The sequence below is a fragment of the Salminus brasiliensis genome, chromosome 19 (assembly GCF_030463535.1).
Source record: "Salminus brasiliensis chromosome 19, fSalBra1.hap2, whole genome shotgun sequence".
Lineage (NCBI taxonomy): Eukaryota > Metazoa > Chordata > Actinopteri > Characiformes > Bryconidae > Salminus > Salminus brasiliensis.
This window is the reverse complement of record NC_132896.1, coordinates 7,124,431-7,150,234: the sequence shown is the minus strand read 5'-3', so window position 1 is coordinate 7,150,234 and position 25,804 is coordinate 7,124,431. Positions and strand designations below refer to the sequence as shown.

At 42.0% G+C, this 25,804-nt stretch overlaps 2 protein-coding genes across 2 annotated transcripts; both read right to left on the bottom strand.

The window, feature by feature from the left end:
- Window positions 1-4,833: 4,833 nt before the first annotated feature.
- tmem168b (transmembrane protein 168b) lies at window positions 4,834-11,982 on the bottom strand. Its single transcript, XM_072664054.1, has 4 exons — window positions 9,995-11,982; window positions 9,230-9,372; window positions 8,791-9,065; window positions 4,834-8,547 (listed from the first exon to the last, which is right to left on the bottom strand). Exons 1-4 carry the CDS (start codon window positions 11,129-11,131, stop codon window positions 8,000-8,002), a joined length of 2,103 nt encoding a protein of 700 aa, XP_072520155.1. The 5' UTR covers window positions 11,132-11,982; the 3' UTR covers window positions 4,834-7,999.
- A 2,190-nt stretch (window positions 11,983-14,172) lies between these two features.
- samtor (S-adenosylmethionine sensor upstream of mTORC1) lies at window positions 14,173-24,153 on the bottom strand. The gene is made up of 5 exons (XM_072664024.1): window positions 23,943-24,153; window positions 19,553-19,694; window positions 19,306-19,434; window positions 18,917-19,037; window positions 14,173-18,103 (listed from the first exon to the last, which is right to left on the bottom strand). Exons 1-5 carry the CDS (start codon window positions 24,094-24,096, stop codon window positions 17,471-17,473), a joined length of 1,179 nt encoding a protein of 392 aa, XP_072520125.1. The 5' UTR covers window positions 24,097-24,153; the 3' UTR covers window positions 14,173-17,470.
- Window positions 24,154-25,804: the final 1,651 nt, after the last annotated feature.

The window sequence follows — 25,804 nt, the reverse complement described above, 5'->3', positions numbered from 1 at the left end:
TGTAGGCCCACATCTCCTCAGTCTCTCTCATAGCTACATATTCTACATATCTTACATATCTTACATATCTAACATATCTTCTAAAAAGAACTTGGTTCTTCAGACAGATGGTTCTTTAAAGGCACAATCATTGGGACACCTGCTCAGTAGTTGCTTCTTCTGAAATCAAGGGTATTAAAAAGTGTGAATCCTGCTTTTGTTGGAGTAACTGTCTCTACTGTCCAGGGAAGAAGGCTTTCTACTAGGTTTTGTAGCTGTGAGGATTTGACCTTGTTAGTGAGGTCAGGATGTTGGACGATCACCACCCCACCTCAACCCCAACTCCCCACAACTCATCCCGAAAGTATTGGATGGCGCACCGTCCATCATTCCAGAGAACACAGTTCTTCCACTGCTCCACAGCTCAATGCTGGGGGGCTTTATACCCTCAAGCCCACACCTGGAAATAGGCATGGTGGCAACAGATTCATGTTTGTGCCACCACATGCATTTCTAATGCATCCCTGTTCGTCAGACTGAAATCCATTTGCTGTGTAGGACAGAATATGCAAACTCGTTTGTTCTGCGACCGTTCCTACTGGTGTTTGGGCTGTGCTGGGAGGGGTTTTGGTTGTCTAATGCGTTTTACAGAGACAGATGTGTTTACACTGCTGTAACATGTGGCTCGGCCTTCATCCAGGGATAATCCTGATTCTCTACAGTGAAGTGACCAGGTGTGAACAGGCTGAAAGAGCTAAATCTGGTGAGATTTTATGAACTGTATTAAGGAACAGACTGGAGAAAGGAGAAACCAGGGAATTACTATGACTTGTTGGACTCTGTGACGAACAAAATCAATATCCATCTCCCAGTGTAGAGGCAGCAGAAGCCACAGGCCTGTCCGAGCATCAAAGTACCTGCAGATATTGATTGTCTCCTGTAAGAGAAGAAGAGTTTGCTTCACGTTGCCAAAATATAGATCTGAAATAGACTGGGGTAAGAGAGGCAATGTGTAGTAGCAACCTCAAACATGCAGATCCTGAGAGTTCCTTTCCCCTGGATATAAACCCCACTCAGACGACCATCTTCAGTCAGTGTGGGGGCAGTAGGTGCAACCTTGTTGCTGTGAAGAAATTTCTATACAGAAAACAAATATCATGAACAAAATAAATTCACTCTGGACTTTTTCAACGTGCGCTGCATTTTAGATAGACGAGCCGTCAACCGCGTACCTTGCAGCTTGATTTAGGGCGTGTCAGTGTGTCTTTGCTATGGTAACAACAGGAAAGGTACACCTTGCACAGCTCGAAATGCTCAAAAAAGGCATGTATTAAGTCTCTTAATTAATCATGGGTGTGTTCTCGGCGTAATGTGCAATAAACCAATCAGCGTGTCACTTGCCCTTCCCTTTAAGAGCCAGGTGCGTCTGATTTTGGCGGATAGCTATTTCAATTGCGCAAATAGGGGTGTACACACGCTGGGCACGTGCCTGTGTTGACAATTTACTGCCAAGATAGCAATAACGTCTGTCTAGGTTGTGTTCAGTCAGTGGCGCACCTCCTGTGTTTTCCATTGCCAAGATAGCAGTACGCCAGAAATGTACCCGAACACACCTCATTTCGATACCACCACGCCCATCGGTGTAGATATATTCCCAAGCACCACTATTGCTATTTAACCACGTACGTATACACGTATATGGTTCTCTGTCTCAGCTTCACTTGCTCACCACAATACTCAGCATGCATCACATAAATACACTATGTGGACTAAAGTATTGGGACACCTGCTCAGTAGTTGCTTCTTTTGAAATCAGTTGTATTAAAAAGTGTTTGTTGGAGTAACTGTCTCTACTGTCCAGGGAAGAAGGCTTTTTACTAGGTTTTGTAGCTGTGAGGATTTGACCTTGTTAGTGAGGTCAGGATGTTGAATGATCACCACCCCACCTCAACCCCAACTCCCCACAACTCATCCCGAAAGTATTGGATGGCGCACCGTCCATCATTCCAGAGAATACGGTTCTTCCACTGCTCCACAGCTCAATGCTGGGGGGCTTTATACCCCTCTAGCCCACACCTGAAAATTTATCTCAGAGTCCTCTTCTATTGGAAATTCTTCTCTTAATGACCTAGACAAGCTGTGTGTGTGCATTTGCACATCTGTATCAGCAATGGGTGCAACTTAAAGTAGCTAACTTTGTCTACCCTGTCACCATGCAGACCCATCAGTGTAACTGGTAAACCTCAGCTCTCACTTACCTCCCAGCGGAGTGTGCTGGCTTCTCCTGTGCTTTTTCTCACCGAGGCTGCACTCCCCATATCCAGCTAAGCGCAACTTCAGCCGTACAAACAACACAAACTCATGACCTGCACAACTGACTCCCTACAGCCTCCAGACCATTGCTGCTCTGCTCTACAGTCCCGCTACAGCAGTAACCTTATAGCAACTCCAGCCTCTCACACCCAGCATTAATGTTAGATGATTACAGCCACAGCCTATAGTTCTCTGAGTTCTCTGTGCTCTGCCACACCCATCTGCCATTCCTCCACTATTAAGTACATGCTCAATGATAACGCTCAGCAGCAGAACATGGTCGGAGGTTTGGATGAAGTGCTGTGTCCAGCTGAATATTCTACATTCGGTTGTTGTATTCAGGACCTTTGTGCTGTCATCACTCTGACACTTGGCAAAGGAGAAGGATGACATTTTACACAGGGTAATGTGAGACTAGCAATGTGCAAGATGGTGTAATTATACTGTAGACAGATTCTGTGACCAACTCAGACCTTCGATACTGTAAATATGTATATAGTCAAAACCTCATATCTCCAAATTGTTCATGGGGAAGGGGACAAAATGTTCATATTGGTGTTTTTAAAGGTTAAAATTACATTTTGCTTGTATGTGGCTTGTTTGCAATGAGATACATAATAGGTTATGATATTATTTAAAAGGCAAAATATTGTCTTCCCCTATTTTTCCATTTAAATGTAAAAACTATACACCGCTGACTGCAGAAAATTTATATTAACCAATAATACCATGGTTACCACATTTAATACTTCATTTTAAATGATTTGTTTTTATTTCATTTTTCATTTTTATTTAATTTCTACTGATGTTTCTTACAAAAGAAAATTTGACGCAAACCAAAACAGAGCAGGAAAACAGGCCCCAAAACAGTCTTAACTCCTTTTATTTACACCCCAAAAATGCACATACATCCAGCCCACTAGAGAAAGCTATTCCACAACTAAAACTACAACAAGGTAAAATGTGATATTCACTTGAATGGTGGAGTTGATCCTTAATCAGTTTTCTGAGACAAGCAGCACATCAGCAACAGTATCTGCTAGTTATGGGAATACAGGTTGCTGTATTAAACAGGCCTCGTGTCCGCAGAAGGACAGCTAGACTCAAATTTAGTTCATTCAAAGCCAGGGATGTCAGCGGGTATCCATGCAAGGCCAAGCCAACTAATTCTGCTCCCATGAAAACAAACTGGGCTACCTCAGACTAGAGCCAACTACACATCAGAGGACTAGAGCGAAGGAGTCAAAACCCAGAGAAGCGAGCGGGTGCTAACCTAATAGCTATCACTAGCCACTCTCTTCACCTTGAAAACCACCCACCGCACCAACAGGACAGCACCGCTTATCTGCCATAAAAATAATTGCAAAAAAGAATTGCAATGCGTGGCTTCTGTGGTGCATCGCAGTGTCGTAAAGCAGGCAATAAAAGACGCATGATCCCTCTGTCTGAAATCTGTGTGTTTCATTCTGAGGCAAAATAACAGGGTTGTAAATTGGTTTGTAATACTGCATCTGAGTATTTCCACCCCAACCAAAGTCACATACTTACCATTTATACATCAAACAACGACTTCAAATATGATCAAAACATGTATTTTATGACATCTTTAATATGTTACTAGTGTGTTAGCTTATGGCTTAGACTGCAACACTGTAATGCTAGTGCTACTTTTTTGTTTCTAATATCGCATATCTATAATGAAGAGCGCTCTGATACACTGAAAATAGAGTTGCCTAGTGGGCATCAATACCAGAGCCGGTTTATGGAAAGCCTGGCCACTGCGAGTTCCTCAATGAATGGGGGCGAACGGGCTAAATTAGTGTCTAACCACTTTTCCAGGATCTTCCTTTAACTTTGGAAAGTAGAATGATGTATAAAATAAAAAAAGAAAATATAGCTGTTTATTTCAATTTATCTACAGCAAACAAAGACTTTCAAAAACATGTCTGTGGTGCTGAGAAAATGCAGTATAATAATGATCAAACACTTAAATGATAAATTATGTATATAAATCTATAATAAATATAAAATAGATATATATATGATTTTGCTCCATATTAACCCATTCATTTTGGATCTGCTCGGGAGCGCCCTCTAGTGTTTGACAAACCCGGAGGACGTTATCAAGTGGCAATTCTCTCTACAAGTTCTCTGTCAATACTGCCTTTCTTGTGGCAGAGTAGGGCTCCATTTCCAGACCAGGTAAATATGTCACCCTACACTACAATAACAGTCCTTGGGCAAGACTCCTAATTCTACATTTAGCTTCTTGTGTACAAGAGATGTTGTTGTGGAAAAGAGCATCAGATACCACAAATCCAACTGTTAATATTATTGTAAGACTATTTATGTTTATTAATAGTGATTTCAGCTACTTTCTTTTGATGTAAAAAAATGCAGCATAAATTATATCTGGAAAACACCCCCATACACCGCAGTTGTTAGTGTTGGCACTGCATAATAAAATATTTGAACCTTGCTAAAAGTATTGGATGTTCTGGACATGTTGTGTATATGATAAATGAAAGACTACATTGCAGGGAAAGGAGTGTTTTTTTATTTCAGGGAAAAACATGTTCAGTAAAGCTGACATCATGCACGCGAGTAAACAGCATTTTACTCAGGTCAACATCACCCTAGAGCAGCCTGGACAGTTCACATGTCTTGCATATGTTACACTGCTACGTTCAAGTCAGCCAACAGATTAACCGTTAGCCTCATACATCTGGGAGCTAGTCCATTACTTAATCAACAGCTGTTGATGCAGATCATCTTCAGTCAGTAACTCTATAGGAAGGCCTATCAGTGAGAGGCCATAACAAGGCACTTGTTTGGGGGGCGAGGGGTATTATTGTATAGTTTAACATACTGTACATGCCAGCTTGTGCACACTACTAAGTCTACCTCAAGGAGGAGCTGAATTTTTTGCAGAAAATCTTCCTTAACAGTGATATCGAGGCAGAAAATCTGGAAACTCTATCTCTGTACATTCTCAGCAGTGAATCACAGATCGTATCTGTTGTAACTCTGGTGCAAAAGTGCTGGGATATGTACTGATTATCAAAGGAGAATAAAAAAAATAGCTGGTTAAAACATTATCTTGGTTTGGTCCTGCCGCATTGTCAGTACAAAACAAGCACAGTGTTACTACATTACTTTTAAAGCCAAACACTTCTGGTGAGGTAAAGCATCAATATCAAACTTTACAAAGGGGTAAAATACCTTGTAATAAACTAATTACTACCAAAATACTTCAATATAAATATAATCAACATCTAGTAAAAAAAAAAAACGAGATCTGATCCGATCTGATCTGATTCAGGACCCCAGTGGCCTATAACCTGAAGTGACTCGTCTTTCAGATCTTCCTCACTTTTAAAGCTATACAGTTTGTCGGAGATGGTAAACCATGACCAGCTGAGTATCTTTTATACTGTATGGAAGTGATGGCTGGTGCAAATGATACTGACAAAGCAAGGTGATTCAGTAACCCTCAAAGCCAGACTTGATGTACGGTCTTCATGAATACGTCAAAGTCAAAACCCCAAACCCCAAACCTTGAACGAGTGTTTAAAATGGTTATAAACTGTTAAAAGGTTCAATAGCAGTAGTTGTAAGCTGTGTAACAGCAAGATTAATAAAGTAAGAAAACGAATGAAATGAAATGAAATGTTGTGCTTTTTGGCACAAGCGCTGGTGATTATGCCTTAAGCAATGGTGGCCAGTGCAGGCCACCTCTGGCCTCAGCACATGCAGTTTCCCATTTACTCATTCTCATTAGTTAATTTTAGATCATTTCTGTCCTACACAGACACACTCACACATACACACACACACGCAGGTTCCCTTCACTCCTGAGATAAAAAATTATTACCACACCATAGTCACTAAAACTAAAAGCTGCCGCTGCTGAGGGTCATCAGACAATTATTTTCATTGCTGTCGTAACAAAAACCTGTATCCCCAAAACAAAGATAGCATCTTAACAGGAAAACCATTCATGTAACGAGTTCAGTAACATCAGATCATGTCTAGTGCTCGGTTCATCATGATGGGAAGCCAGAGTTTTGATTACCCAAAAAAATACTAATAAAGAAAACATACAAACATACTCAACATTTTGGAATCATATTTTTCCTGATTTATTTCTATTTCTATTTCTTTTATACTTAATCATAATTTAGAGGGTAGATTTAAATATTAAGCTGGAATATAGAAGGTAGGGGTGGGCAATATGATGATATTTTATCAAAATTGTGATACAAGCAAGAGAGTTGTAAATATTGTGCTTAAAGAACACTGACCAACTGCACATTTCATTACAGGGAGTGTCATTCGTCCTGTTTAATTAAATCAAGTGCAGCAGATGCTGAATATAAATCAATCTACTCAGCACGAGAGAGTATTTGAATAGTAGTTGTTTTTTTTATATGCTTACAAAAGTGTAGTGTGTATCACAAGAACACAAGAATTTATCATGATACAATAAAATAGTCACATTGTCAACTCTACATTTCATAAAATTGTCTTTAAATATTGTGATATAATATTGTTACCATATCGGCCACCCCTAGTAGAAGGTCTCATGTTTGATTCAATTATTTATGTATTTTAGGAACAAGAAATAATAAATTATAGAACGTATTTAATTGTTTAGAAAATTTGCCAGATTTTCTGCAAAAAATGAATGGATATATATTTATAATAACTTTGGTCTTATAACTTATAACTTTAACTTTGGTCATGCTTCATCAGTCATTTTAAAAACCATCTGCAGCTCAGGGCTGGGCTTCCCAAAGATTTTTTTAAATGGTTGAGCGAGCATCATGCTAAATGCTAAAAGCTGATCTTAAAACTAAGATCCTAAAGTGAACTGGGTCCTTTCAGTTTCCTACAAATTATTCCAAACCCATGAAGGTGCACAGGACAAGAATATCAGAATTATTGTATACAATTATCTAAAACTTACAGAGGCGCATTGCTGCCGAGCAAAATATAAATAACCTTCAGAATTATTATGAGACATAAGGTGTTAATTATCTCGTTATTATGAGATAATGTCTAGTTGAGATATGTTGTACAAACAGCATACTTCAAAAAACAACAAATATCTTTATCAGTTTTCATGAAATGGCTCAGCGTCATGACCGTAGGCTACCAAATAAGAAGATACAGTCTCTCTGACTTGACCCAAAGGCACAGTTAACCAAATTTTACTTCATGCTCAGCTTGCCTTAGGTCACAGTATAAAATTTAGTGCCAATGAGTAGAAATGGTATTTTGGTATTTAGTGGTATTCAAACACTGAAGTATTGTTAAATATTGTTAATTTTTTACAAGATAATGTCTCATAATAACAAGACACTAATTTGAGGTGTTGTCATAATTACAACATTTGTTGTTTTTATTGTATAAAATCTCACAATAATAAGATTCTCATAAAACCAAGATGTTAATTTCATAATTAGGACTTAAGATCTCATAATAACATCATGCTGAAGATTTCTCTTTATTGTGCTTAACAGTAATACGCCTCTGTGAAAATCAAATGGTTGTATGATGTTGGCTTGTTCCTCTGCTGTAACAAAACAAGAACCGGGGGGAAACAAATGGAGCTGTGAGGTTTGGGAACGACAGCAATGATATGACAGGTCTTAGGACCTGCTAAATTCTGACACTGTTTACAGTGACAGCACACGGTCCGTTTTTATGACCTGACCAATTTGAAGCCCTGGCCAGTGTCAAGCACTGCTGGAGGGAACCAGGTGAGTTTGACCCTCCGTAGAAAGCGCAGACAGATGCTGCAGAGCCAGAACAGGTTCAGAGCGCCGCACCAGTGGACCAGCTGAACCACGGGGTACGTCAAACGTGGAAAGTACAGCTTCCAGTGCTTGGCGACATCGTTTCCAGTAGGAAGGTGCAGCTTGTAGTCCCCCCAGTGTCTTGAGAGACCGTATGCGGCCATGACGCTTCGTCCCCGCTCGGCCCAGCGGACAGGGCTGTCGGGGTTGCAGTTGAAGTCCACCCATTGAGAGGTGAAATCTCCGAGCTGGGGGGCATCCTGGATCTCCAGGTCCGTCAATTTTGAAAGTGTGGCCCCTTGTACGGCTACGTACACCTCTGGTACCCTCCGCACCTCCTTCACCCATGGAAGGGAGTTTTCCGTGTCCAGAACCAGAATAAGACGAGAGCAGAAGCCAGCATTCTTTTCCCTCCAGAGCTGAACAATCTCATCCAGGCGAACAACGTCTCCGCCTAATGAGAGGGAAAAAAAAAAACAGACCAGATGTTTTTAAAATTGTCCTTCTACAAACTAAAATATCAATTAATACCGAGCCCCACTTCCACCAGTCATTGGGCACATTTACTTAGCAGCTCAGAGACCCTCCCGATACCATATATTCACTCATAATGACAGTACTAAAAGGCTATAAGAGCACATAATGAGAATTAGCTGTTCCCGTTGTTTATAATTCATAACACCCTCCTCACTCTAACCTGCCAGAGCCCACTCTCCAGTGCGGTGTGTGTGCCCGCTGTAGAAGAGAATGTAGGTGTCGTAGCGCGGCCCATCAGCTGTGTGCGCCTCCAGGAAGGAGCGGAGTTTGGCCTGTATCGCGCTCAGTGTCAGTCCACTGGTGGAGTAGTCACAGCCACGTGTCTCAATCATGTGGTGGGAGAAGAAGCGCTGCACATTGTTCAGCATTCCCGTGGAGCGCAAGTTCAGCTCTTGCACCTGATCAGGGGGCAGCAGTGTGGGCTGACCATCCAGGCTAGAAACGAGACAGGGTAACGATAGAGAAGGATAGGTGTAGGGGCCAAATGTGCAGACAAAGAAAACACTTGCTGAATCATGACAGCTCATAAAAATATCTCCTGCTTGAAAGTGAGAGGAGAGAGAGCGTTCAAGATCTAGCAAGCCAGAGATTATACATACCTGCAGTAGTTGGTTGGGATGACCACTGCATAGCCCACAGACGTTCCTCCAAGGCAGTTTCCCAGCTCATAGAAGAGGCCGTAAGCCAGAGATTCAAGAGGCAAGACCAGCAGAAACACACTAATGAACAGACTGTTGGACGGCTGGAAGTGGAAAAAGGAGATTTTTGGAGACTTTTCTGAGGCAGCACTTGAATACAGACTTAGAAAGTCTTATAATGCTCCCCTGAAGTGTCATATCAGTATTTTTATTGTATGCATTCTGACCAACCAATCACAGCTCCAATTAAGTGTTCCTGTGGGTGTTTTTGATAAATCAAGGTAATGTAATCCAACAGTTTGGGTCAGAATAAAACATGCCAATCTTATTAGTGTTCTTAGAGTATATAGCAAAGCATATGATTATGTAGAAGTCCACTTGCAATGTACTAGCAGTTCTAATAGGGTGTAACATGTAAAATTTGATGCGATGACACTACGGTGCCTCAATATGTGTCTGTTGTCACCCTGAACACAGCTTACATATGTGCATGCTAGGAGCATAACAATGCCTATATTCTCAGACTCACGGTTTAATTAGATTTCTGATATTTTTATAATGCTTTTCTTTGATAAATCAATGTAATGTTATGCTCAGAATAAAGCAAAATCTTTAGCCATGTTACATTATCAGTACAACAATACTCTTAATATACTGCCTCAATAAGTTGCAACATACTCTCAATTCTAACATCAAACTGCCCTAGCAGGCAGCGCACTAACGTACCTGCCATGACAGGGCTCCCAGCATGATGGTAGACACAAGGCTGAAGAGCACCAGGCGTTTAGAGATTAGGCAGAAGTGCCGCATGCCCCTGGATGCCATCACCCGGTCCAGCTTGCCAGGCTCTGCCCTCTGAACCACACACGCCCTCTGGCAGTCGCTCAGCTTGCTGTGGAAGCCCCAGAGAGTGACCAAGAACACCATGTGGCAGATGATCCAGAAAACACCAGAGACGGAAAAGCTGGGGATGATGATGTACCACTGATCCAGATTGCCCATTTTGAGAGCCGACAGCGCCAGAAAGGCCACTTCGATGGCCAGGAGGGGCAGGAGAGTGAGGCGCCTCCACAGACCTCCTCTCCTCAGAAAGTGTGCCCAGCGCTCAGTCACAGACAGACCACTAAAGTAGATGTCCAGGAGGGGCTCACAGACCAGCCGGCTGAGGAAGCAGGCCAGAGCATAGGGGTTCGTAGACACCCCCAGAGACTTGAAGAAGAAGACTGCGGCGACCACGGAGAAGCAGATCAGGTTGGGAAGAGCCAGGAAAGACTTCATACGCAAGTCCGCGACTAGGGTGGCCACGGCCAGCGCCAGCACAGCTAAGCTCATGGAGTCCCGGGCCACTTGGGTGGTGCTGGCTACAGCAAAGCCAGTGAGCTCCAGGGCCTCGGCAGACTTCAACAGAGCAGGTCGGTGCCTGGTGTAACCACACACCCGCTCCACCAGAGCCCACAGAGTTCTTATCGCCATGCTGGCCAGCAGCATGTAGCAGGTGACCTGCTCCTTCAGGTCTGCCTCTAAGGAAGGCCCGTTGACGAAACACAGCAAGCCCAGCAGGAAGCCCAACCACAGGTGGAAGAGACAGAGGCTGACCCGCTCCATACTGAAGTAGTAGTAGAAGATGCTGGCCATCCCCAAGACAAACAGGCCCAGGATGAAAATGACCAGCAGCACAGGCTGCGCAGTCCTCTCCCAGCGCACATACAGGCCCAGGCATATGGCCACAAGCAAGTTAAGCGTGGACAAGTAGCCCAAGTAATGAATGGACATTGACAGACTGACTCCTTTATTGATCTCCTCAAGTCTGGTCATCGCTGCATAGAGCGAATGGCTCACGCAGTAACGAAAAAGCCTGCACATGTCTGCTCTCAAACTGATGTCAGATCAGATTCCTCAGGTGTTAATGAGGGTCATGGTCACAAACACTGATCCTAGGCCAACTCCCATGTTCCTGAGAAGGACTTCATTAGCAAACCATCAGCACAAGTGGTCAAACTAGCAAAACAACACATAGGACTGTGAAGTGCATGTGGACCACAGCACTACAGGTGGGCTGGAAGAGGGCAGGACCATGGAAATGAAAGAGCAGCCACACACCATGCAGCTGATAAACACACAGCCAAATCAAATGTAAGTCTCTGGGTCACTAAAACACCCCCAAACTGACTCAGGGGAGGGTTAAAGCGTCAGAACTGTGCACTGCAGCTCATCGTTCAGAGTTCAGAGGAACATCTCCAGCCATTCTTTACCCCGTGAGGAGAAATGCAGCGTGAAACGCACGAGCAGCCACCCAGACAGGCTAGTCCACGCTGGCCCGCGCCGGACACCTCCTATCCTCCGCTTCTTACAGCCTGCAAAAGTGTCAAACCCGCAGAAATCAGTCTGCCCCGCTTCAGTAAGTATCCAAACACAACCTCCGAAAGACGTTTAGACCAAAGTAGCCGATTAACACAGTCAGTGTTCCCGCTGAAGCAGCGTTAACTCGGTCCGCTGCCGGTATTAGCCGCTAGCTAGCGTTAGCGTTAGCATTAGCATTAGCTGGAGCTGGATTTTGACAGAAAGTTGACAGGACTCTTCCTCCTGTCCGGGTTTGGGCAGCTTCTGACAGCAGGGTCGTACTTAAGGATGGAAATCATCGTGTATATGAGCGACTGTACAGGAGCGCTGAAAGTACCTCCAGTCACTGAACTACTTTCAAAACTTTCTTCTCCGTTTATCCTGCATCTGTAAATAGCTACGGAAAGCCGGCCGGGACAAGAGGAGCGCTAATCCCTCCCCTCCCCTCCCCTCCCCTCCCGTCTCGTCTCCTCCCCTCCCCTCCCCTCCCCTCCCCTCCCCTAGTGGTGGTGAAGTCGCCTCCCATAGAAAGAAGATGCCCTTAAAGTCACCCTGTGTTTTTATCCTGTATTATAATACAATAATATTCCTATAATTATTATTCTATATTGAAAAAAACATTGTTTATGATGTATTATTGTTAATCATTTTTATTTAATTAATTATTATAAAAGATATCGACATCACATAATCGCAGCACAGAGGCCTTAAACTATCATAGTAAAATAAAAAAAATATTTTAGAGATATAAATCTTTTATAAATTTTAATAATACTTTCTCTCAATTTCATAAATAATCCCCTCAATGAAATACATTTTCCCTCTAAATTAAATACATAATTCAAGGGGAGGGAACATTTTATTACATTTATATAAACTACATATTAAACTGAAGGAATTATTCATTAAAAGGGATATTAGTCTCTATTGCTGATATTTTAGGGGCCTGTAAAAATGTATCATCACTGTCAGTCAAAAACCTTGTCTTTCCAAAATAGCAACTTTACAAGAGAAGGGAAAAACCTTCTTAACTTTGATGGAAGTCAATGTAAACAGATATTAGGTCATTTTGAGGCATTTCTATTGGTCCATTCATTGTAAACATTTAACACAATGTCATCAGTCATTAAGAAATTCAGAAAAGATTTATGCATGATTAAAATTAGAATGCACAAACACACACACACACACACACAAAATATATATATTTTATTTGTATATATTTAAGTGTTGTTAAATGCTTACTCTCCAGATACACGGTTTTACAGACAGCCACTGTCAGCACAGCCAGGTCTATGGAGTCCTGGGCCACTTGAGTGGCGCCTTCCATGGCAAAACCTGTAACGAGTTTAACAAAGCATGTTTATGTATATATTTTTCTTTATAGTTTATGTAGACAATATACATTACTGTGCAAAAACTCTATACATTAACAGAAAATTATTATTATTATTATTATTATTATTTTTCTAAAGTTAGTAAAGAAATTTATTGTTACGTACGTTTTAAAACAGAAATATAGAAATATAGTCTACTCCTACACACAGCTACTCCTTAGTAGTCCAGCTTTTTGGTTTCCTTTCAGTTCCCCTTTTATTTTTTCCCTTTGTTCCTCATTTGGCTCCTTTTCATGCTCAGTTTTCAATGATGCGCTACAGAGTTATGTGTCAAAGTTTGGGCACCCCTGGTAGAGAAGTTCTCCTCAATAGAGAAACACTGCACTTTTATTATTTATTTGAGGAAAACGATTGTATTTTTATGTAGGCAGTCCTTTTTTATTGTTTATTGTTTATTTATTTTTACTGAGAAAATGAATAAAATGTTTCACTTGAACAGGGGTGTCCAAACTTCTGTATTTTGCTGTATATTATTTCCTTCCAGTCCTGTAGTCAGTCTTGACATTTAGGCGTTACACCACATATACAAAAGTATCCAGACCCTTCTTTAAATGAGTGAATTTAGCCTCTTTATAGTGCACCCATTACTGACACAAGCATTTAACTGCACGGCTTGTTTAATCACCCAATGCCATCCAGCAGACAGAGGGGTATATGGCCCCACATCACTGGGCAGTGGAGCAGTGGAACTGACTTTGCTAGAGAGCCTGGATCTCCAGCCATACCCCTCTTGGATAAGTCTGAATGGCATTTTCGATCTATAACTAAATCATCCAGCCATCCAACTCACTGCAATGTTCCAGAATCTAGTGTAAGGCCTCCGCAGAACAGTAGATGCCATTCCTGCAACAAAAAGACAACAAACTCCCTATTATTGCCCTTGATTTCCTGGAGCAGGCGTCTACAAACCTCTGTAGGTATAGTCTATGAGGGTCATGGCTGCACCAACTGATTCTAGGTCAGCTCTATTATTGCTGAGGTGGTATGTGAATTCAAATCCAGACCATAAAGGACTTAATCATTAGCTAATGAGGTCAAACAAACAAGACAACACAACACACAGAACTGAGAGCTGCATGTGGACTACAGCACCTACAGCACTACAGAGGTGGGCAACCACTGAAAGAAACACAGGCAACTAATAAACACGCAGGGCCAGGTCAAATGTAAAAGTTGATGTTTTTATTTATTTTTTAAATGTATTTTTTTTGCATCTAAAGCCAACATTTACATTTAATTATAAAAGGAGCAACATACAACAACTCACACCAACAATCTTGAAGTCAAACACTGAAGAGAAACTATTCATGCACACTGTGGATTAATTAGGGCCACGGGAAGACAAGGCAGAGCAATTCATGAACACGTCAAGTAAAGCACGATAAAAAGCTTCTTGTTGCTGCAAAACGTCCAAAGTTCTCATCTCAACTAAATACACACTAAACACAAGGCCTATAAATACTATTGCTAATGCGATTAAAGTGGCTGACAGTATTTAGTGATGTTAATTCTCACCAGCTGGTTAAAGGCCAGCCTTTTCTTTAAAAAGTTCAGTTTGGTTTCTGATATTAAGAACATTTCAGGATTTGTCCATCCTCAAGCAGCAAGCCACAACCATGTTTCTTCTTACTCTCATTCTTCTCGCAGATGCAAAAATACTACAGTTTGGGCTAAAAGGCACCTAAAGGATTTCTCGAACCGATTCAATACATCAAAACAAGCGAACCCGGGCTTCACGGTGTGCCTTCACCGTTGTCCTACGGACTCCGAAAATCACTCTACACAAACTACAACAAAGCGCTGGTATTTTTGGCACCCTTAAAACTGATTTCGACTTTCAGACTGGAACAATCTATGCATCCGCTCAAACAAAGCTTTCCGAGATTGAACACTCTCCTCTGACGGGTTAATACGAGCTATTGAATTGTCTGTGTACTGAGCGCATCGCCATACGTTCAGAGAAACTGGGTCTGAAATTGGCCTGTGATGACAAACGTACCACTGGAAACTATGGAGGTATTGCTGCTATTTTTGTGAAAACGTAGGGACAATGTCAAACAGCTCTTATTAAACGACAGTAAAGACAGTGTTCTTAAACAAGTGCAACTCCTGCAGTGAAAGAAACTGCCTATATTTCACAGTGAAATACAAAGGGGGTGTAAAGCACTTGGCACAATTACGCAATAAGATATCATAAGAGAAAACCCTCATTGAGGTTAATCATCCCGGAAAACAAAAAAGAAGAAAACACCACCACTTTGAAAGGTTTGGCTTTAAGTATACTCTCCAAACCTGCGTGACAAATATGTTTCAGCAATGAACGTTTTTGACGTATGCATCTAAAAGCTACTAAGAGCTTTAATGAGATGTAAAATCAGTCATACAGTAAATATCAAAATCATAAGTAGCTTAAGACATTGGTATGCGTCTTCGCGAATCACACGTTGCTCTGAAAACTGTCACTGAAAGTAACAGATCATCATCAATATTCGGTAAAGGCTTGGCAAAGAGGACAGAAAGCCAGCCCGCGTATATATCACTAAATGAGTATCCAGTCAAGGACAGGAGCCTGAAGGTTAGAACTGTAATCTCACAAAACCAAGTTCACAGCTAACTCACTGCTTTGATCAGAAGATAACAGAGGTTTTTATACAACATCCATTCAAACACCCCCAAAGAGAGATTGCCCTCACTGCAGAACCAACAGTCTAGAAAGTGGAGCTGGATCTGACCCAGCACTCCCCCCCGATTATGTTGTCCTTGGATTGAACCAGAACGGACTGCTACGTGAGGAAACAGACTCCGCTACAGTCTGTTTAAGTCAGAAGCAAATGTTAGGGCCCTGCAACATATTTCGGCATTATAGCCTTAATATTATTATATTTTTTAATGCAATTTTATTATTAATGTTGTAATAAAACATTGTATGAACACCTTGACACGTTTAGATGTGTATCATTTCCATGTTGATCTGATACTACAAATATTGAGGACATAAAACATAGATTTTCTGTAAATTTGAATAATTGATTGCTGTCCACCCACACCGACTTTATGTAAGCATAAAAATAAGTTCTGACACATTAAACGATGTGATAAAGAGTCAGTGACGTCATTTAAGCTACTCAGCAGCAACTCCACAGCACTTGGGCAAGAGTTCACCTTTCAACATGACCCCATTGGCCCAAAGCATACAGCCAAAACAAACCCTGTAGAAGTTACGTCCTTAAATGGCCCAGTCATAAACCTTATCAGAAACCCGTATGTCTCTCTGCTTAAGTTGCGTGGTTTTACACAAATAAAAACACACAGCGAGAGGATCTGAATGTGGTCCGACTCCACTCACTAGACTTTTAGTTCTGCAGCGAGGACTACTTCTATGTGGAGGGGGGGGTGGGTTTCACCAAAGGTGGCGAAACAGACCTCCCATCTTAGTCTTCACCAAGATTGTTCTTCTGAATTACAACTACCTCGCATGATTTGTACCATGTAAAGTGATTCATTAGAAAACAGTTACAGTCACAGTGTCACATAAGCAAGCCAAAGAACACAGAGCCTATGTGTTGTTACTGAACACATAAAATGCTACAAATACCACTGGCAAAGTCTATACCAAAGATGCTTGTTTAAAATTGTACAAGCTACTGTCAGTGTCCAACAGCAGCAAACCTATCATGAAATGATCAAACAGTGCTAAAACTCTGTAGAGTAACTAGTCAAACTATTCTATTTTAGCCACTGACTGTGTACAAATACAAAAAGTATCTATCTTACTTCAAAAGGCTTAAGACAAATCCCGTCCAGATGACACTGTAAGACAAAGGAGGACTTGAGCACACAAATCCTTTGTCCTGAGCTCACTCAGCGGCTTCGCTTACAAAATCAACCCCTTTCGGTTATAAAACTATCAGCTTCCTTACGTCTTGTGGATATGTTTAAACGTGTAAAACACAGTGTCTTTCATCTAGTAAAAAGAATCAATACCACCCAAGTGTAAACGTCTTTTCCCAATTTAGTCATCTGTCAATTAAAACTGCAATAACTCTCTCCCCATCACACGTCATCGCCAACAATCTGAGAAGGCTTAGCTGATGCGCATTAATGAAGAATGCTAGTAACTGTCGCAATCACTCACAATCCCGCCATCACTCCAAAGCCTGATTGACTAGGGCGGCACTTAGCAACAGGGGAGAGAGGGAGGGACCCTGCCAAGTGCATTCACATGAACCCCCAGATGGCACATGACACAGCTGGGATTTGAACGCTAGGACTTCGCCCCAGTGTCTTTTACCATACTAGATGTGCCATTTGGGGTCATCTGTGTAAACATCATCTTCATACTTTGTGCAAACTGCATTGTTTTTCGTATTTAAAAAACAAAACAAAACAACAACAACAAAAAAAAAGGTGAGCAAGAGAGCCCAGCTGATATAGGGCAGCAAAGCTCAGCAGTGGAGAGTGGGGTTCAGCTGTGCAGTAGAATAGGGTCCTCCAGCTCGTGGAAAGGCGCCAAGCTGCTTTGGCTCTCGCCAGAGTCGGAGTCGTAAGGAGCGTCGGGCAGCTCTGCGAAGCGACGCGCTAGCTGGTCATCCTCAAAATCGGAGCGCGACGGCTCACGGCAGTCTGTGAAGCCCTCCTCGTCCTCCAGCATATTGAAGTCCTGCGGTATGTAGAGCATCTCTGGATAGTTGTGGCTCACCAGGTCACTCGTGGTGGTGGCTGAGACTTTGCGGAAGGCGAGCAGGTGCATGTGCGAGAACTTGACGTACTTGTATCGCTTGAAACCCAGCGACTCCACGGCCACGCGCCAGCTGCGCATCATGAGCGCGTGGCGGCCCTGGTGCGAGGAGTCCGGCGTGATGATGAGGAGGAGACCGTGCAGCGTCAGCAGTTCGTGGGCCTTCTTGCAGCAAAGCCAGCGCTGGTATGGAGAGGGGAAGTAGGATAGGAGCAGTGAGAAGACCACCACGTGAAATAGCTGCGCTGGCAAGGCATCGATGGGCCCGCGCAGCTGCTTCAGGAAAGCTTCGAGTGCATCGGTGGCCAGCTGTAGGGGCTGCTGCAGCTGCAGGTTGAGGAAGTCGCATTTGTACACACTCTGGAAAAAGGAAGGACAAAGGCAATGGAAACAACATGGTTATGATTTATTTATTTCTCACCTGTGAGAAGCGGCATTCGACTACTACATTAGATAAGCGCCATTATTTAGTGTTATACAATAGTGAAGTTCCAGCCATGCATTAAGAACACAGTTTAAGGTGTTGGTCTGCATAAGGAGATGGAGAAGGAACAGCAGGCTGTGCAATTAGTGAATGGAGTTTGTTACTGTGACGTAGCAACAAGCTGCTTGTTAGGGATTTATTTCTTACTTTATTTATTTTCCAAACTGTTGTATAAAAGCATTAAAACGCTCAAGGTTGTGTGCAAGATACAACACTTTCAGCTCATGACTGCTCAGTACTGTAAGACAATACTGGCACCAGCCTCCATACAGCAATCTATACTTGAACCTAGGTGAATAAAAAAATTACCCTATTCTCATTATACCTAATGATTTTTATGCCAATGGTAATAAGATCAACATTAGACTCCCCATTATTACCAGGAAGTAATAACATTATTAACATGTTTTTTGATACATACTGAGTACAGAAATGCAATTATATTGCCTAATGGCATTTTCTCTCTATTCTGTCAATATAATCCTTAATCTAAGATAAATGCTGCAACAAAGATTCAGCAAAATACCCTCAAAGAAGAAAATCCCTCAATTTTCCCCCAAAAACAGAGAAAAAAACAACAACATCTCCTCAGAATCTGCTGAAAATACCCTAAAAGTACCAAGGGTCAGTCTAAAAATCTAGGGAAAGACCGAAGACATGATGCTTAGTCAGCACTCAGATACACATACCTCAACGGCAGGCACTATGTCAATTCCAACTGTAATGAACTCATCAAACTTCAAGAAGGGGTTGAAGCAACTCCCTACATCCAGCAGACGCATCTTCTCAAATCGGAGGTTTGAGTTAAAACTGAGTTTAAGACAAAAGACAAAAAAAACACCAAGTATTTACAGTTACTGAGTACAGAATTACAGCTGGTGCTGTGTTAACTAAGCAGTAGATGTCTTGTAGAAGCAGCGTTTGCTGTCTGAGAACATTTTTCTACATTAGTACAAAACAAATGTAGGAGCTGATTTCAGTTTTTAAAGAAGTTTAGTTCTGTACCGTTCAGATATGTCAGTAGAAAGTCTTAATCCATGTTCAGAACTAAAAATATATACTAGAAACATTAGCACACCTGGGCAAAGAGGAGTCTGCCTGAGTGTTTAAAGGTGCTCCATTTGAAGAAGTAGCGTGCTTCGCAGCCTTCTCATCCTTCTCCAAGACTTTCTTCATCCCCCCATCCAAGAAATACTCCTCGCAAACACTAAGAAAGGGAAAAATGAGTTTCATCCTGTTCATAAGACGTTACTGTGAAGCGTCACCATTTACACCATGGAGCAAGAAGCTAAAATCTGAACAGAACGCGGTCCATCATTGCTCACCTGCGGCACCACTCAATGCGCCCCTCTCCGTCACTTTTCTTGGCCCAGTGATTGTCTGCGAGACTCTTCATGGCGAAGGCATACTCACTCAGAGTCTGTTCGTCCTCACAGTGCTCACGCCATATCTTGTCAAAGTCCCCCACTGCAGCCAAGGGGACAGGGGTTATGCTCAGTTGGACAGAAATGCTTGATAATTTATGGCAGATAATAGGTTACACGTCATGAAAACGGCTCATCAATAAAATATGACCAAACTTTTCAGCAAAAAGAAAAATCACTAAATAATTATGATAGGTTTTAAGAAGAGCTCGGTGGTTGGTGTGGTGCAACGGGTAACATAAGTGCCTGCCAGTGAGCTACCACTGCATGTGATTTGATTCCCAGTCTGGCTGGCTATGCAGTGCTAGGGCACTGAGAGTCCTTGGGCAAGACGCCTAACACTACATAGGCCCACCTCTGTAATACGAGTTACCTTGTAAGTTGCTCTGGATAAAAGTATCAGCTAAATATCATATCATATAATTTATCATATCATATAATTTATTTTTAAAAGTTTAACATAGGCTCAGAAGATTCACACTAATATATGACCAAAATATATTGTTGCAGTCATTGCAAAAAAAACAAAACAATACAAAACAACAACCTCAAAATGGTAACTTTACAGGAGAGGGAAAATAATCTTATTAACCTTCAATGGAACTCAATGTAAAAGGATTTTATTCTTAGTCATTTTGGAGCATTTCTATTGGTCCACTCATCATGAAAATCTGACTCAATGTAAAGAACAACTTCCAGATTCAAATGATGTCAACAAGTGAAAAACAACATAAATTTTAAGTGCAATGAAAGCGATACACAGCCAACATCCATGATAACGTCCCATTCTACTTTAATTTTAGCCTTTTTTTTGCATTTAAGTTACAGTTACTGCAAAATAACTCAATTACTACCGTATTTGCTTTTGGTAAATAGCTCGATCTCAGCAATCAAATACATTGCAACAATTAAAGTAAAATGTTTACCTACTCTTACAAGTCAGCACTAATCCACAGCTGATGTGTGACAGCACTTAACCTTGCATTTGACGACAGACACCCAGCAAAATCACCAAGATCACTAAACACAAGTGTCAGCTTATTACAATCACCAATAATATCTCAATACATATTCTACAAAAATCTCAAACAGCTGCCTAATGTATTAGGTAAACATCCAAAAAAAAAACAGCACTTCATGGGTGCACATCTAGAAGTAAACTTTTCCTCACAAAAACCTGATCAGGACTTGTGAGTGCAAGCAAATGAAACAGCCAGCAGTCTCATGACCAACTGGAAAACACAGGCCCTATCAGATTTGGAAGAAAATTAGACAACAAGAGGGAATGGAACAAACTGCAGGGCCTCCCAAGTATGAATATCACTCCACAATGCCCAGCAGACTAGATCATGCCTTCCTTATTATCCTATCATGGAGTCAACTGAATGAACTACTGTGTGCCGATTTATAGAGCTGAGCTGTGAAGCAATGAGCAGGGAAGTTGAGAAGTGAAGTAGTGGGGTCTTCAGGACTTCAGAACCTAATGCACTGAACTGGGACCATTTTGGAGAGGAGGAGCAAATGTCAAAGATGTGCCTAAAGAAATGTGACAGTGCTAAAGATCCTTAAAATTAATGCCACCAACCCAGTTTACTTACATCTATCGAAATTTACAACCTTCATTTAGACCAGCACCCACTTCCTCTCCCAGCTTCCCTTAATCCCCCAACCTCCTCTGGTCACTTTTTAGTCTTTTTAGCTGCTCCCTGGCCTGGAGTTTCCTCCAGTCAGCCATTCTGCTTTCTCCGATAGGTCTAGCAGTAGCTTTGAGCATTTTAGCTGCTCCCTGGTTTCCATACTCCACCAACTTTCCTGCTTGGAGTTTCCTCCAGTCAGCTATTATCCTTTCTCTGACTGGCCCTGCATTAGCTTTTAGCCTTTCACAAATGGGCTGGGTGTATGTAAATGTTAGGGACATAAACCTAATACGCTAAATAAGAAGCCACTGTTGCATGACAGTTTGGGGAATTTAGATTTGGCCCGCTTTACAACTCTGTTGTGGACTTTCACAGTGTGAAAAGAGACAACAGTGTTTGAGGTTGATGGTTTGTCACATCCATGTACTGAACTCTCATAACTCTCATAAAACCAAACCAAAATGATCCATTCACTTGCTTCCCTTTAATAAATCAATTATTATTTGTTAAGAGGAAAAAGTGGAGGGCACTGTAGGTTTCTGATACCTTTGTATCATACACAGGGGCATACACGCCAAACACAAGACACACTTTCAGGAACTCTTTATTTCTGTAGTGTTGTAATAATTTACACAAATAGTACTGAGGTGTCAGTAGAAGACTGCTGGCACCCACCGCTCTGAGAAAGGAGTTACTGTAAAACCTAAGACAGAACAAGACTTTATTTTTCACCTGATAAGACGGAAACTAGCAGACTGAGGGGAACATAGTGGTCTGTTAATTTGTCAGTGTCAGACTGAACATGGTCTGAATCTGCAGACAGAAGCAGTTCTGAAACAGAAAAAAAGCAAAGCAGGAACCAACTAAGCTTCAGACCTCCAGGTTCAGCCTTTGTCAGGTCTGAATCTGTGGACCAAGATCAGACTGGGTTCAGTCTGCAGATTGACTTTAGCCCGCGCCAGGCCCGAATCTGCAGATTGACTTTAGCCCGCGCCAGGCCCGAATCTGCAGACTGACTTTTGCCCGCGTCAGGCCCGAATCTGCAGACTGAGTGTAGCCCGCGTCAGGCCCGAATCTGCAGATTGACTTTAGCCCGCGTCAGGCCCGAATCTGCAGATTGACTTTAGCCCGCGTCAGGCCCGAATCTGCAGATTGACTTTAGCCCGCGTCAGGCCCGAATCTGCAGATTGACTTTAGCCCACGCCAGGCCCGAATCTGCAGATTGACTTGCACCACGCCAGGCCCGAATCTGCAGATTGAGTGTAGCCCGTGTCAGGCCCGAATCTGCAGATTGAGTGTAGCCCGTGTCAGGCCCGAATCTGCAGACTGAGTGTAGCCCGTGTCAGGCCCGAATCTGCAGACTGAGTGTAGCCTGTGTCAGGCCCGAATCTGCAGACTGAGTGTAGCCCGTGTCAGGCCCGAATCTGCAGACTGAGTGTAGCCCGTGTCAGGCCCGAATCTGCAGATTGAGTGTAGCCCGTGTCAGGCCTGAATCTGCAGATTGAGTGTAGCCCGTGTCAGGCCTGAATCTGCAGATTGAGTGTAGCCCGTGTCAGGCCTGAATCTGCAGATTGAGTGTAGCCCGTGTCAGGCCTGAATCTGCAGATTGAGTGTAGCCCGTGTCAGGCCTGAATCTGCAGATTGAGTGTAGCCCGTGTCAGGCCTGAATCTGCAGACTGAGTGTAGCCTGTGTCAGGCCTGAATCTGCAGATTGAGTGTAGCCTTTGTCAGGCCCGAATCTGCAGATCGAGTTTAGCCTGTGTCAGGCCCGAATCTGCAGACTGAGTGTAGCCTGTGTCAGGCCTGAATCTGCAGACTGAGTGTAGCCTGTGTCAGGCCTGAATCTGCAGATTGAGTGTAGCCTGTGTCAGGCCTGAATCTGCAGATTGAGTGTAGCCTTTGTCAGGCCCGAATCTGCAGATCGAGTTTAGCCTGTATGAGGGGTGAATTTTCAGACCAAAGACAGCCTGTTTCAGATCTAAATTTGCAGACCAAGTTTGGCCTGTGACAGATCTTAAATCCTCAATTTCAGCCTGTGTCAGGTCTGGTTTTGGTCTGAATTCGAAGACCAGGCTCAGCCTGTGTCCGGCCTGAATTTGCACAGTGCAGAACCTGGAAACGTCAGCTGTGATTTATGTGCGCAACAGATGTCAACTGAGCAAGTTCATCATTTTGAAGAACCATGTCGTAGAAACGCAGCTATCCTCTTTACCAGGCTGTAACTGAACTTTTAGTAAAGTGTCCACTGTTATATACGGTTAAGGCTCCACTTGATTATCATGAACTGCAGGTTGTATAAATCGAGATCAAAACGGGACACATTCAAGCAGCTCTGAAACAGAAAACAGCAAAACAGGAACCAACTAAGCTCCAGACCTCCATCAGCAGAAGTAGCTAGATAGCTAAGCTAGCGAGGTAAGCCAGAAATGACAACAGCAGCTAGCTAACTGGCTAACGAGCAGAGAGCTGACGCTATTTTCGGCCTGACAACTCGATGGCAACAAAGAAGACCAACAGACTTTTGCCATAATTGCACTGTTCATGCTTCTGTACCAACTTTTCGCTGTTTTCGAGGCCGTCTTTTCATGGCAACCAACCCAGACATGGGAGCTAGCTAACTGCGCTAGCTAACGGTTAGCAGGCTAGCCGCATACCTTCAATGTATTTTCTCCGAAGTTTGCGGTGGACGCTTTTCACAACACCCGACAGTTTCTCCTGCTCTTTCTGCTTGCATAGCAGATCTTTCGGGACAGACGAGAAGTACACCTCGGAGTCGCTTTCTGTCTGGGCATTGTTCTGTAAATCCATAGCACTGATGTTCTTGTGCTGCACCGGCGCGCCGGGTCCGCAAGCGCTGCGTTTCCACTCCCCACCTGCTTTCCGACAGGTCCCGCCTCCCGCACGCTATGATTGGCTCTCAGTTCGTAACGGGGTTCTGCGGAGTTGTCCTACTTTTTTTTTTTTTTTAATGTTTTTCATGATAATTCTGTTATAAAATCTTAGCTTACTGTTATTATTCGGTTTAAGTGTTTAAAAAGTGTTGAATAAAATTAAACAAAAATATAATTGACTGATTAATTTACTGATGACCTCAAATATATTCGCTTTGCCCTCTCTTACAGTAATTTAGCTAAGCTATCCCAATAGCCTGCCTACTCTTTCCGATTTGCGCTTTTAGCCTCTTTCAGAATATTCAAGCTTACTGCTGTGAAGTGAGACATCTGCACACTATGGTGGCAAATCCAGGTCCAGAAAGTAAAAAGCCACCGGGCAGGCAGCTCGCCGATTGGGCAGCTGAGACGTCCTTCACGTCACCATAGCAACCATCAAACTGTGAAACCCGAGAAACTACAGAAATTTAAAAAAGTCAAATTAAAAAAAGAAAAAAAGTCAAAAATAGAAAATTAAGACCACTTAGATAGAGTATCAAGGTAAAAAAAAATAATAAACATAAATCATTCCCTCAATTTAATAAACCGCTTCCACAATATAATAGAAAGTTCCACAATTTAATAAGAAGTTCAGAGAATTTAAAAATCAATTATTCTAAATAATAAGGGGATGATTTATTAAACTAAGGGAATGTTTTAAATATAAAACATATTTAAATATTATTTACCTTCTTTTAGAGGCTCTGCAAAAATAAATAAATAATGGAACTACTGGAATTACATTTCCAGAATACAGAAATGAAGTTTCTGCATTTATTCTGAAAAGCTAGCTAGTATTCAGGAAAGCTGTTTCAATTCAAGACAAATGTGAGGACATATTTTAGTGGTTCTACACAGGATTTCACCGGATTGCTGGCAAGCTGATGCAAATGCATGCCTTAAAGTTTAACGCACTGTCACCCTTCAGCATTTAAACTGCTCAGCATTACCTGAAAAACCAGCTGCTTAACGGTTTTCTAGGGTTTATTCACATAAAAACTGCATTTAATAAGTTTAATAGATTTACATTTAAGGTGCTCGTGATCAACCTTCAAATGTATATAAATTACAAACAAACTTGCTTTATAAATATGTGGCTTTTATATTGTGGTGTTTCTGAATATATCACATTTATTAATATTAACCCTTCAAAAAGCCTGTCAGCGGGCTGAAAGTGTGTTACAAACTTTTAGTACTTATTTATTATTATTTATTTTTTATTATTATTTTTATTATTATTAGATAGTGTAATAAGCTTTTCCGCATTAAGGGCTTCACAGAAAATCATCATTTCAGCCAGTTTGGTTTGAGCATAATATCCATTGTGTGACTTTTTGTTTATTGTTCCAAAGTAAAGACCTTACAGATACAGCCCAGAAATTGAGCCCACAATTACAGCAATTTGAAGGATGCAACTGATGTATCCTTCAAGACTCTCAGATACCCACAGTTCTTTGAGCATATACAACAGGGGTCAGTTTTTATCATTATAATTCATTTCTGAGAAAAAAAAAAGTTAAAAAAGCAAGTTTCACATTACAGCCCAGGATCTGTTTTTTGGATCACTTTTGGTAGGTACTGACCAC

Excerpts from the sequence above, each read along its gene's own strand:
- samtor (XM_072664024.1), bottom strand. The coding sequence starts at position 24,096 with ATGGATTTACAGAACAATGCCCAGACAGAAAGCGACTCCGAGGTGTAC. Across the intron at positions 19,695-23,942 it reads TCGGAGAAAATACATTGAAG|TGGGGGACTTTGACAAGATA; the intron begins GTATGCGGCTAG and ends CCTTGGCTGCAG. Across the intron at positions 18,104-18,916 it reads ACATAGTGCCTGCCGTTGAG|AGTGTGTACAAATGCGACTT; the intron begins GTATGTGTATCT and ends TCCTTTTTCCAG.
- tmem168b (XM_072664054.1), bottom strand. The coding sequence starts at position 11,131 with ATGTGCAGGCTTTTTCGTTACTGCGTGAGCCATTCGCTCTATGCAGCG. Across the intron at positions 9,373-9,994 it reads TGGGAGCCCTGTCATGGCAG|CCGTCCAACAGTCTGTTCAT; the intron begins GTACGTTAGTGC and ends TTCCACTTCCAG. Across the intron at positions 9,066-9,229 it reads ATCCCAACCAACTACTGCAG|CCTGGATGGTCAGCCCACAC; the intron begins GTATGTATAATC and ends TCTCGTTTCTAG.